Source organism: Phascolarctos cinereus, unplaced genomic scaffold (assembly GCF_003287225.1).
Source record: "Phascolarctos cinereus isolate Bilbo 61053 unplaced genomic scaffold, phaCin_HiC Scaffold_3;HRSCAF=262, whole genome shotgun sequence".
Classification (NCBI taxonomy): Eukaryota; Metazoa; Chordata; class Mammalia; order Diprotodontia; family Phascolarctidae; genus Phascolarctos; species Phascolarctos cinereus.
Window position 1 is genome coordinate 70,493,481 of NW_027555736.1, and position 13,294 is coordinate 70,506,774.

The window sequence follows — 13,294 nt, forward strand, 5'->3', positions numbered from 1 at the left end:
AAACAGGTGGGAGAAGACTATTGAATAAGGCTTTAAGTGCCATGTTATAGCAACAACAAGGAAATACTGAGGATCTGGGTAGGATAAACATGGTCATACCTGCCTTCAAAAGATTAATTCTACAGCTGGGTGGAGGATGGAGTGGAGACAGAAGAGAATCAAAGGAAAGAGACCAATAAGTAAACCAGTGAAAAGCAGAGCAAGAAGTGATGAAGGTAGCAGCATGGCAGTCACATGAGTGGCAGAAAGAGGATGGACATGAGACCTGTTCTGAAGACAGAACTGACAAGAGACAGCAATTGCCTGGTATGTGGGATGAGGAAGAGGCAAAAGGCAAGGATGATGATAAGGCTGCAATACCAGGTGATTACTATCTTTGTACTCTCGACAGAAACAGGAAAGTTTAGGGGCAAATACAATGAATTTTGAAGTCGACTTTGAGATGCCAATTGGACAGACAAGTGAAGATGTACAGCGGGCACTGAAGGACTGGAATAAAGGAGATATGAAGGCTGGAAATTGAGATTTGGGAGTGATCTGCCTAGACAATAAACCCATGAGGTTTGATGAGATCACCAACACAGATCACGAAGAAAAGAAGCACCAAGACAGTATTTTGGGTAAGCACTCTCAATTTGTGAAAGGCAGATAAATGATAAACCAGCATGTGAGATTGAGAAGAAACACTAGACAAAAAGAGAACCAAGATAGGGCAGCATCACAGAAACCAAGGGAAGAAGCAGTGTTCAGGAAAAGGGGATGGTTGACAGTGTCAAAACCTACTGAAACCTCAAATACAATGAGAACTAAAAAAAAAAAAGCCAGGAGGTTTAGCAATTAAGAAATTGTTAGAAACCTTAGCAAGAGTAGTTTCAGGCAAGTGGTAGGGTCAGAAGCCATATATTTGCAAAGAAGTCATGAACCTACTGGAAGACAAGGACATGAAGGTAACCCAATCTATGATTCTGTATTGTGGATATGAGAAGATATAGGATAACAGACTGAGGCAACAGCTGGGTCAAATGAAGCTTTTAAAATTGGAGGTGGGGGAAGGGTATGCTGGCACGGAAGAAGCCCGTGGACAAAGAGAAGTTGAAGCTGAGAGAAACGGAAGGAACAATAGAAGGGACCAGTTTTGAGGGGAGACAGGAAAGGATGGAGTCAAGGGCACAGGGAGAAGCTGACCTCACTTCTCTGGGCCAAAGTTCTCTCTCTTTATAAAGCACTTTGAGATTGTAAAATGCTTTACATACATGACTGCATTGGCTCCTCTGAGACACTGTTATGTGCTATTATTATTATTATTATTATTATTCCCATTTTACAGATGAGGAAACCAAGGTTAAAAAAAAAGGTTAAGTGACTTTTCCAGGAATACTCAACTCTTAAGTAACTATGGTGGGATTTGAATACAAATCTCCACTCAAAGTCTAGTGTTCTAATACAGAGTTGCTTTGTTTTGTAAAATTAGAAGATCAGACTAGATTATCCACAAAGGTCCCTTCCAGCTTTTTGATCCTATGATGAAATCAATAAAAAACTTGGGGCAGAAGGAATGGAGCTTCTAAACTCGCTTTTATTTTTAAATAAAATTATTACAAACCACAAAATCCCTTATATCAATAAACAGAACTCAAAATTTGTCAAACTTAAGGGAAAAAGTGATCAGTTTGTCTTTGTAAGGAAAAAGAAAGTAGTATGTGTAAATTACAACTTAATGCTTCTATTCCTACTTGTGTTCCAGAAAAGTGACAGAAATATGCCCTTCCTTACTCAAAGAGGAGAAATTTTCTCCTTTCATATAATAAAAACTTAACAAATGGCTGCAAATTAAATGAATTAATTGAAGTTGGTCGCTCAGCTGCTGCCACTGCTATATCCCTTTGTATACTATATGACAATCTGAAAGTAGTGTGAGATGGAGAAGCTAGGGAACATTACAGCAATATTTATAAGCTTTTAAAAAAAATTTTTACACAAGCCCCTTAGCACCCTCAGATATGCTTCTAGTCAGGGAGACAAACAGACAGATAGAAAGATATAATATATTTCTGTATAAGAAGAAGAATGATGTGTATAGTTATCTTTCATATTATTCTGGGAATAGTGATTCTCCCCTGCCCACCTTTCTACATATACATTGGACTTCCATCAAAAGATTATGCAGTTCAGTTCTCCTACCCATACAACAATGAAATGGAATGTAAATAATGTCAATACAATGTCTGATAAGCATCTGATCAAAAGTTCTATGCAATTTAAAAACTACTTTCAAATAAACACACGTAATATAACACAAATTAACACAAATATAACACAAATAAACATATTTTTGATGCTTTAAGCCAAGCTTTTTCTTTTTAGATTCTATAATTACATAACTATGAATGATCAGTTAGCTTTTAAAAAGTCAATTTAAAAAATTCTAGTAAAAGATCTCCAACTTTGGGTTATTACACCCTTTAATTTCTCTTTCTGTTCTCTCAATATTACAAGAAAAAATGGGACTTTGTAACTGAGCCACATTAAATTGAAATGTGGGAGTGGCTGGATCCTGGAAAAGGTAAGAAAGACCACTAATAAGCAGATGTTATAAAATGAGTAACCATTTCCAATTCCTCATATCAACAAGCCAAAAGAGCAGAAATTACCTCAATACATTTTAGCAAGTAGCAATAATTCTGATCAGATTTAATGGCTATTATTTAATCTTTGCCATCACTGATTGCCTATTGAATCTATGCCTCAGTTTTTTAACCTACATGTTAGAAATGATGTCCACTACCTGCAATTTGTCAAGTCTTTCAAAATTAATTTGAGGAAGTAAGTCATGTATTCAAATCATAGTAATGCTCCTACCAGAAATCATTTGAAAGTGCATTAACTCTTTTAAGTAGTTATTAGGAGCTAAATTATCAAGAATTATTAGGAACAAGAATTTACTAAATGACATCTAATGACCTAACAGAGTTAATGCCAATTTGAGAAATGAACTATTCATTCCCTATCCGTAATTAACTTTAGGTCTAATATTTTTGTGTTCTTACTACTCCAGAAGCCAAAATAAAGTATGAAACTCATTAAGAAAAGAGAGTCTGCTGACTAGAAAAGATTTTTTTTGTTTTACCATATGCGATGTTTCTCCTTTTTGACACTGAATATCTCTTCTTTTTTTTAAGATCACCAATTGCTGACACTTACTACTTTCCTTTGTCCACTACTTTTGAAGTTTTTTCTCTCTCTCTTTATATATATACATATGTATATATGAGAAAAAATATGTATCAGCTATTCGATACCCTATAATGTGGTACCTGCCAATACCACTATACTGTTTCTTTTTCTTTAGGTCATGAAAATGAAGTAGTTATTCAGCTTCAGAGGACAAGAGTAGGCATAAATTATTTTCTTTTGTAATTTTCCATGGCAACGTGGGTACATTTAAAGGGACTATGCTCCTGAGTATATCTCCATTCATAAATAGCCCAGTTGTTTGGGTGATATATAACCACATTCACTGAAACCATTTCCACCGATACTATTTTAATAAAGATGATCTGGGCTATAATCCAATATGCCATGCTATTTCATTATGGAACAGAGGATATGAGCATTGATAGTTAATTGATTACAGCTGCTGCTGCTCATTATTAGTACTGACTTCAGCTACTGATACAATTGCTCCTACTCAGGAGAGAGTATGTTTTAATTTTTATATCCAAACAGCACTATAGGGAAGACTTTAGGTTTCCTAGGCCCAAAACATAAGATCCATACAAGTTTTGTAATGTTGGAAGGAAAAAAGAAAAGTCCAAAATTCACTATATGGTTAGTCATCAAAAAAAATATCACTGAAGTACATAAAATAATGGAGGGTCTAATTCTGAATAAAACATACAATTCCATAATGGTAAATTATTGATAGTTATGGAAAAGGTGGCACCAAAAACCAAATTTTCAGTAGTTTATAAGTTCTTTCAAATATTTTTTTCCACTGTGGTTTTATATGAAATGTAAATTTATGCTCAACGTTCAAAGGAAACCCACTTTATACCAGTCAAATATAGATACCCTTTTACTCATTATGAGAAGCCAGTTACTCAAAAAGCCATCTTAGATTACCTGGTTTCATAATGGAATGTCTTATCGCAATTTAATCTATCATAACTTTTGTCTATATTAACTGTCTTTCAATTATGCTTTTTAAAAACAAGTTATTCATGGCCTGTTTATTTGATTATAAATGTAGTCTATTTCAGTACACAAGATAATAAAAAAAAATTACCTCATTTCTGCATCCTACCCAAATGAGCATAATTCCACATTTAGATAATACTAATCACCTATTTTCAGATCCTCTTAAGACAAGCTTATAAAATGTCAAGTTTCATACAATTCTTTAAAATCAAATAAAAATATGAATATTTTCTATTATTAGAATTTATCAAGTAGACCTAGATATCAGTAGAAGGTAGAGTAAAATATAAACAAACAGCAGCTTTCCAAAGAAAACAGACCTAAAAATATTGTTATATTGCACGCTAGTCATAAAAGAAATTCTGGATAACTGCTTCCAATTTCCTAATCTAAAGCTCCAACTTTCCCCATGAATAGACTTTATACTTCCTGTAGTGCACACCTGGTGTTTTGCCAGAACAAATATTTTAATGTAAAATTTAATAAATGGAACTAAAGGTATTATATCTAATTTAAAATTCCATATTGTGTAAACTATTGATATTAATGTAATTGAGTTTGTAAACAATCCATTTGTGGAAGCTAACCTTAGACACTGTATTGACCCAAAATATCTAGTGGGGCTCATCTGCAAAATGAAGCATCAATGCCTGGAATTCATTAAAAGTGTTACATGTTTAATTTCTCCTGCCCTACAGCTCCATTGTCTCGTAAAAATTTTCCTTTGATGTCCCCCACTAAAAGAATTAAAGGAATATTGTAATTGAAATGTCATCAATAATTCACAAGACCCTCCTCCACCAGCAATACATCTGATGAAATATTAATTGAGCTCCACAGACTGACAGTCTGCAGAGGAGCACTTGCCTGTAATTTGAACCACGAGTCCTGATCTTGCTGTAGCTCAGACCTGCCAAGAAGGCAATTATCTGGATGGTCTTGCCCAATCCCATCTCATCTCCCAGAATTCCTCCTGCCTGCTGGCAGTGCAATTCCCACAGCCACCTAACACCTGTCTGCTGGTACCTACAACAACATGTACCAACAAGAAAAAAGAAAACGGCAAATGTTTGATAATACTGATCATAACAGAAAGTACTCATGAATTAATCATTTGGCAAGATTCTAGTACCAGTTACAGAAACATGTTGGATGTGTTTTACATGAGTGCTGTATTTATAAGGTCATATATTATTGATGTACTTAGCCATAATATGTCACAAATTTGTTCTTTACAGAATACTAAAACATTTCTAATTAAACTGACAGACATGATAATTAGGAGCTACTTTCATTTTTTTTTACTTGGTGAGCTGCCTGCTAAAAGATGAAGATTCTTATATTACTGTCTAACCTCCAAATATTTTTTCTTTATATGGAAAGTTACATAAAAATTACAAATGAGGAAAACAATATTCTTACTTTCTCTCAGTCTAATAAAAGACCAAGATAGGCTATATTGAAAATGCTTATTTACTATGTATCCAATTAGAAATTCAGCAAAGTGAAATTATATTTTTCAATAAGAAAAAATAAATGAAAATTATTTTTCAATATCATTAACAATTATGAGTATTAGGTATGATTTCAACAAATGGAACATGGTGAATAATTATCAGGAGTAAATTTATTCGGATACCATTATCAGACTTAGAAAGGAACAAAGAAGATAATTTAAAGACCTGCAACAATTTTAAATGAAAAGTAAGGACTGTGTGAAATCAAGGCCTTGAAGATTAATTTGATGAAAAGTTTTTTACTTTTAAAAGAAATATTTTATCACAAACTGCAACAGTATTACAAATTCTGGCTCTTTTTTAGAGTGGGTACAGGTAAAAGGAAAAAGAAATACATCCTCTGGATGTAAGATGTAATTTTTTTTCTTTTGTAAATACTGAATAAATAATATAAAAGACATACAAAGGAGGAAATTAAGATAAAGTTTGAAGTGAAAAACCTAAAAATAAATCCATTAAAACAAAAAGGTTAAGCTTTTCTAGACCAAGTAGAAAAATACTTGAGCATTTCCTTACAAAAGGAATTTCCTAGTTTCCACAGTTTTTGCTCTTCACTCTGTTGTGCCTACCTGAAATTTCACACTAAACTTAAGTTTGAATTACAGTTTTAATTTGTCATTTTCCTGCTAAAGAGACTACCATGAACATTATTTCCCCTTCTATTTTTGACATACGTGAAAAAAGTCTGATAGTAGCATTGTGACTGACTGTGACATAAGGAAAAGCCTTAATTAGAAAAATTATTTCTCATTAAGTTTGCTGACAAAACCAAGTTATGTGAGGTGGCAAGAAATCTGATAAACATGATTAGATTTCACAATAAAAATAGTACAGATAAAATAAGATACCATTTAGAGAGAATATATATAAAAATTCTCAGAAAAGGAAAAACAAATTTCATTTAAAGTATGATAGGTTATCTACAAGGCAAAAAAAAAAGATTAAAATCATAAGCTACGTAAGTCAATTATACTGACCGATTCTTCTTAAAACGTCAAAATTAAGGTACAGTACACAAACATTGTATACCACTGTGATTACTATTACCTACCACTATGTAACCTCAGAAATCACCAAACTTCCTCAAGCTTCAGCCTCTTCTATAGAATGATAGAGTTAGACTCTCTAATATCTATTTCTACCTATAAGAATTTTTCTTTTATCTTACTGAGAAAACTAAAGAAATTGAACTGACTATGCTTGAACAGATAAAGATTTTTATCAACAAAACAAAACAAAAAAACAAAAAAAATTTTTAACATTTACTGAGCAACCATACTGTGGCCTTAACACACACCTTTATGTACAGGAAGGAATACCATAAGGATGATGTGGAGGAAGTGTTCTGCAGTTCTGAGGGCAGGAGTAAGCTTAGACTACATAAAAGTAATTTCAGTTACACATTAAAAATGGTCGTCTAATTATAACTGTGAAACTTTAACACCCCTTGTACCATTTCAGGTGGTAAAAATGTACTTTTCTGGACATTTCAGAAACAGAGAAATAACCACTGAAGGAGAACTGAAAGATGTTCACTACACTATAGATAACACGGCAAACGTAGCAAAGGACTATTCTGATATTTGCCCAATCCTTGATTAGAACTTAATTTGTGAATTCTATGAATTTGTAGTAGATTCTACTATATCACAATGAGGTTCAGGAATCTTTCACAAATTTCAATCGTTGAAGGCCAACAACAGATTATTATTACATTTTCACGCTAACTTGGGACACAGTATTTAATTTTAAAATAAGATATATTTTACTGTAGCTGGAAAGAGAGTTAGAAGATGAAAGTTTGACCTCTCAAGGTTGAGTCTTATCAATAAATGACTGCCGAGCAAGCTTTCAATACAAACCTTTAAAATTCAAATATATGGTTAAAATTGTTGAGTATTGTACTACACTAATTATTGAAATACTTTGTGGAGGGATTATTCTACATTCCAAACTCCTTTCCCCTGTGTATTGCACTATGTTCTGTTAATTTAATTCCAATACAGTAAAGTTGCATACAGTAAAAATACACTTACAGTTTAAAATTCAATTAGCCTGGCTAAAACTTAATTATACAAGAGAAATGAGAAATTTATCAGCCTCATTAATCCTTTCCTATGCTAGACAGAAAAATATACAAAGTTTATTATATTTATAAAATATTTAAAATTCCATATTTTCAGAAGTAAAACAGATTCAAGGACTATGCAATTAAACTAATTAGAAAATATTTATATTGACTACCAGAGGAGTCATATTCTAACTTATTTAGAAAGTAAAATTTTGCTCCAATTAACTATGAACCATGCTGTGTTAAAAATTCTTGACATTGAAATCAAAATAATCATTCACGTGATTCCTCTGATGATTTAGGCCTTTATGACAGAGAACATTACACAACTAGGGATACACTATTTTCCATTAGTCAGACTACTATGATTTTTGTTGGCAGCAAAATTTCTTGTCTTTTTAAGTTCTAATTTTATTAGTATTCCTTATTTGTACTTTGCTTTTGTTTTTAAATTACATTGTTGAGGTTAAAGCTCTTACTAAGCAAGCATTTTAGACGGGATGACCAGTGCTGCCAACAAGTCATTCATTTGCCTTTCCACAGCTGACATTTAGAGGTCAATGAATAACACAATCACCTCTCAAAAGTAAAAAGTTATTAGTTTTTGAATGAATATTATATTTGCATTCAGATTTAAAATTCTAGTCCTACTTCTTCCTCTAACAACTTTAGTTGTTCTTTTTGTTGAATGAGGGTATCATACTCAATTATCTTCTCTTTTCTCACACTCCCACCCCAAAACAATTATTCAGATTAAGAGGAAATAACATAGATGATATGATTACAGATCTTTAGGGTAAAGGGTGGAGTTATATTAGTACATATTATTAGTAAGCAGACATCTTGACAGAATGACTGTCAGCTAAGTCTCCATAAGGAATTAATTTTTAACACTCTCAACAAGAGTTTCTTCTTGGAAAAATCAACCTTTACTAGAGATAAATGTCCAGGAATTAAAGATGCAAATGAGTATAAAGAAGGTACTTAATGCTTCAACTTTCTGTGCACAATTAGAAAGGCTGCCTAAAGTAGCTTGTTAAGAAAAATGATAGTGAAAATGTTCTTCAATATTTATATTAATCAGTATGAATCACAGGTGCTAGATAATTGAGGTTAATAACCATCTCATAGCCAGTGTCCTGTGTTCCTTAAAGCACAGTCAATCGAATTTTGGTCAATGAAATTTTAAGCAATTTCAGGCACCACCTTAATCTTAAAGGTATCACATCTCCCATTATTAGGAAAGTATACAGATAAACATTTGAGAACATCATAGCATAAGACCCATGGTTTCATATGCAGAAAAATGATTTTTTAAAAGAATTTCATTTTAATACTAAAGCCTTTTTTGAAAGGTTATGGCTACAAAGAAATTCGATTTAAGAAATTCAAGATTTAGCTCCCTGAAACTAAGTTAACAAGGGGAAAAAACATTTTCACTGCTGGCTGTTTCATACTGCCATTAGCCTCCGAACCATTTCTGTGCAGATTTATCAGCTAACAAATACAAACAAGTCCAATATTCACTTTAGTCGATTTATTATCATCTAATTTTAATGAACAGTGTTTGGCATAAATTTAGATTTGACTGTGTTTGTATTTGCAATAAACTGCTACAAGTGCCTTTAGAGACCACAGGTAACTACTACAATATTCTTTAAATATTTATTTGCACATAATAGTCTGATGGTACAATATAAAGAAAGAAGCATATAATACATACTTAAATAGCTTTTTGAACAAAAAACCTGGCACTCTAAAACCTTCATCGAATTCAGCGTCGCTTTCCTCAGATTCTTCTCCAGCCTTTCTACGCTGCTCTTTGTCCTCCAATCTCTGTTTATTCCACCTCCTACCGTATAAGGAGAAAAAACATGTTTTAATGAGTGTGGTTACCCAAGAGAATCTAAAGCCAGAGGCAGCTATTCAATATCTATATCAAGAACTAAGAAGTGAGGCCATAAAAGGAGGAGCTTCAAAATGTCACAATGGCCATCATTACCCAAGGCACTGGATTCAGAGGGAAAAACAAAACAAATGTCTTTACACTCACTGGCTTCCATCTCAAACCAATTCTTATCTGCACTATCTTAAATAAGACCTCATTCCATTGGGAAAAATAATTCCTTTTATTTCAAGGAATACCAAAAGAAAGAATTTCGGTAACAGTTCCTAAGATAAACAAACTTAAGTAATTTTTTACAAATATCAAGTGCTCCTACAAATCTATATAACTAATGCATCTCCAAAATACAGTTAACATGACATTATGGTGCAATGAAAGATTATGTCTACCTTCCACCCCTGAAAGGCATTTTAATCACATCTGATCTGTGCTTGCTATTTCTGTATATGGCCTATACTATAAAAATTTAAGTTTCATATTACTTTGTACAATAAAGTAAATATATAATCAAAACAAATTCATCTTAGGTTCACCTACTGTTAAAACAGTTGAGAGGACTATTACTTAATCTAGGAATATTACTTACACACAAAAATACTTAACTTACATAAATATAAGTTCCTTGAATAAGGAACCTTGAGTAAGGTCTTATTTTTAAAAGACATTTTATTAACATCTTTTGTTTCTATATCAGATTCATTTCCAAATATATCCCCCTTCACTGACACCTCCTTTCCCCGAAATCTCTGCCTTATTCTCAGAGGCTCATCCCTTCTAATGAAGAAAAGGGAAAAAAACAGTTTGGAAAAATTAACCACCACAGCCACCACACCTGACAGTATAGGAAATGTTCCAAACTTATTAACACCAATCCCTCCCCTCCCCCAAAATACCATTCTTCTGCAAATAAGGAATAGAGCTACATTTTTCCATCTCTTTTCTAGGGTAAGGTCGGTCTTTAAACTTGCAACATTCAGTTTGGTTTTATTTAGGTTTTTCCAATCACACTGCTGTAGTCATTATGCACATTGTTTCTTTACCCGCTTCTGCTTACCTAACTTCTGTATCTGTTTACATCAATCTTCCCCTGCTTCCCCGTAGTCTTCCTATTCATCATCTCTCACAATGTAGTAATATTCCATGACATTAATTTAACACAATTTGTTTAGCCATTCTCCAATTACATGGAACCAACTTTGTTTCTAGTTCTTTGCTACTACAAAAAATGCTGCCAAAAGTATTTTGGTATACATGGAACTTTTCTATCTTTAACTTCCTTGGGGTATATGTCAAGCATTTTATTTTATACCTTTCTAATGCAGTTATCATGTAATATTGTTTATTGTGGTTATCTACGATTGAATCTAGACCATAAGTTTCATGACAGTAAGGATGGTGTCTTACATAAACTTCACGCTTCCTATTGCTCTACACTTAATAAGTAAGTTTTAGTATCTGTTCTAGGTGTTGTGGTGTACACTGGCTAAATTACAGACCTGGCTTTGGCACGTACTAGCTGGCATCTGTTTCCTTATCTCTAAAATGAAGGAGTTCCAGATAATCTGGAATGTTCCTTTGTACTCTAAAATTCTATACTTCTTCTATATGGATAGCAATCAGTTCAGCATCGTGCTTTAGGTATTACTGTTCAGTTGCTAAATTCTGGAAAAATCATGAAAAGCAGAAGACAAGCAATAGAATGGATTAAGCCAAATGTCAGTTTTCAAAAGGGAAGAAAAGATTAGACCAAACAACATACATTTCAAAATGGAGTAAAAAGTAGATTCTAACAACTATAGAGTAAGAAGTTTATAAGCTAGCACTGGTAAAATTATAGACTGGATTTTCGAACACATTGGTAGCATTTAGAAAAGGATGCAGTTAGTGCTGGAATATAACATAGGTTCACTAACAATTTATTTCCTTTTTGATAATAACTTTATGAGGCTGATATATCAGGGAATGCCACGGTCACACTACACTACAACTTGAGCAAAATATTAGACAGTCACTCATAGTTAACCACGTGGAAAAATTGGTGGGGCTAGACGATAACATTGTTGGGCAAATTAGTAACTGAACAATAATACCTAAAGCACCATGATGAACTGATTGCTATCCAAATGGAAGAAGTTTAGAGTGCAAAAGGACATTCCAGATTATCTAGAACTCCTTCATTATAAAGATAAGGAAACAGATATCCAGCTAAGTTAACTTGCTTTGTCAAGATGACCAGCTAGTATGTGCCAAAGGCAGGTCTGTTAATTCAGCCAGTGTACACCACAACACCTAGAACTGATACTAAAATTTACTTATTAAGTGCAGAGCAACAGGAAGCATGAAGTATATAAGACACCATCCTTACTATCATCAAACTTATGGTCTAGACTCAATCTTAAATAACCACAATAAACAATATTACATGATAACGGCATTAGAAAGGTATAAAATAAAATGTTACAAGATAACCTGAGAAGGAAGTTTATTACTAAACAAGGAATCAAAGAACGCTTGATGGCAATAACATTTCGATTAGACTTTACCACAGGGCATATTTGGGGAGCAGAGAACAGCCCAATTTGGAGTAAAGAACAGAGGGAAGAGGCAAAAAAATGTGGGATAATTCTGCAAAGGCAGAACGACACCAAACTGTGGAGAGATTTTAATGCCGAGGAAAGGAAAATAAATTTTACTTAGTAAGCAAAAGGGAATCATTAGTTTGTATTTTATTTTTTTAAGGAAATGAAATGACCACATCTACTTATAAGAAAGATTACTCTTGCAATAATATGAAGACTGAAGAGTTCTGAAAAGAGATCAGAAAATTGTTTAGAAGTTATTGCAATAGTTCAAATGAATAGCAATGACAGCCTGTACAAAAGTGATGATTATGGAAATATAAAGGAGGGATGGGCATAAGAAGGTAAAAGGTATAGGATATAATTAACTGGATATGAGAAGTAAAGATCCCATTTAATTCTAAGATTCCATGATTTAACAAACATAGAAATACAATGCTAACATTTTTATTGCAGTAACTTTTCCAAATGGCTTTCCATCTTTAATATAAAAATGCTGAACAAAATGCAATTTTTAAATATGTCTTCAAAATGTACCATTCATTTTTTTATTACAATACTGGTCCTAAAGATACTTTCATTTTTGAAAAACCATTAAGACAGCTTCTTAAGTTGCAATATGAGCATATCAGAGAAAGATCAGAACTACAAGTAACAAAAAATAACCCTGATTCCATAATATTAAGCTAAGGTCCTACAAATTCATAATAAGAAAGTCATCACATATTTTCCAGTAAAATGATAACACCTACTGGATTTTGTTAAGGAAAGTACATTTCCTTGGAGTTATCTATTAACTCTTTGTGACCACTAAATTTCCATATCACATTGAATCTACATAGTTTTGGCTTCTGTTTCTTTTCCCTCCTCACCTCTTAAACTGTGGGAGAGTTCTGTAGTCCTGTGCATAGAACACAGAAAATTACACTATAAAAATTATTAATAAAATAAAAATTATAAAAATAATTGTATTGCCATGTTTACTACTCCTTAAATAAAGATTAAAAGAACTACACATATTTTT

At 32.8% G+C, this 13,294-nt stretch overlaps 1 protein-coding gene across 5 annotated transcripts in view; it reads right to left on the minus strand.

The window, feature by feature from the left end:
• The window catches only part of ERCC6 (ERCC excision repair 6, chromatin remodeling factor), a 106,464-nt gene that overhangs the window by 45,472 nt on the left and 47,698 nt on the right, over positions 1-13,294 (minus strand). For all 5 annotated transcript variants that reach the window (XR_013485217.1, XM_020996886.2, XM_078150909.1 and 2 more), the window contains exons 6-7: positions 9,509-9,637; positions 5,065-5,223 (exon numbers count right to left, since the gene is read on the minus strand). Coding sequence is in view for 4 of the 5 variants with exons in the window: in XM_020996886.2 (XP_020852545.1) it covers positions 5,065-5,223; positions 9,509-9,637 (288 nt within the window). In the remaining variant the exon portion in view is untranslated. The remainder of the gene's footprint in view (positions 1-5,064; positions 5,224-9,508; positions 9,638-13,294) is intronic.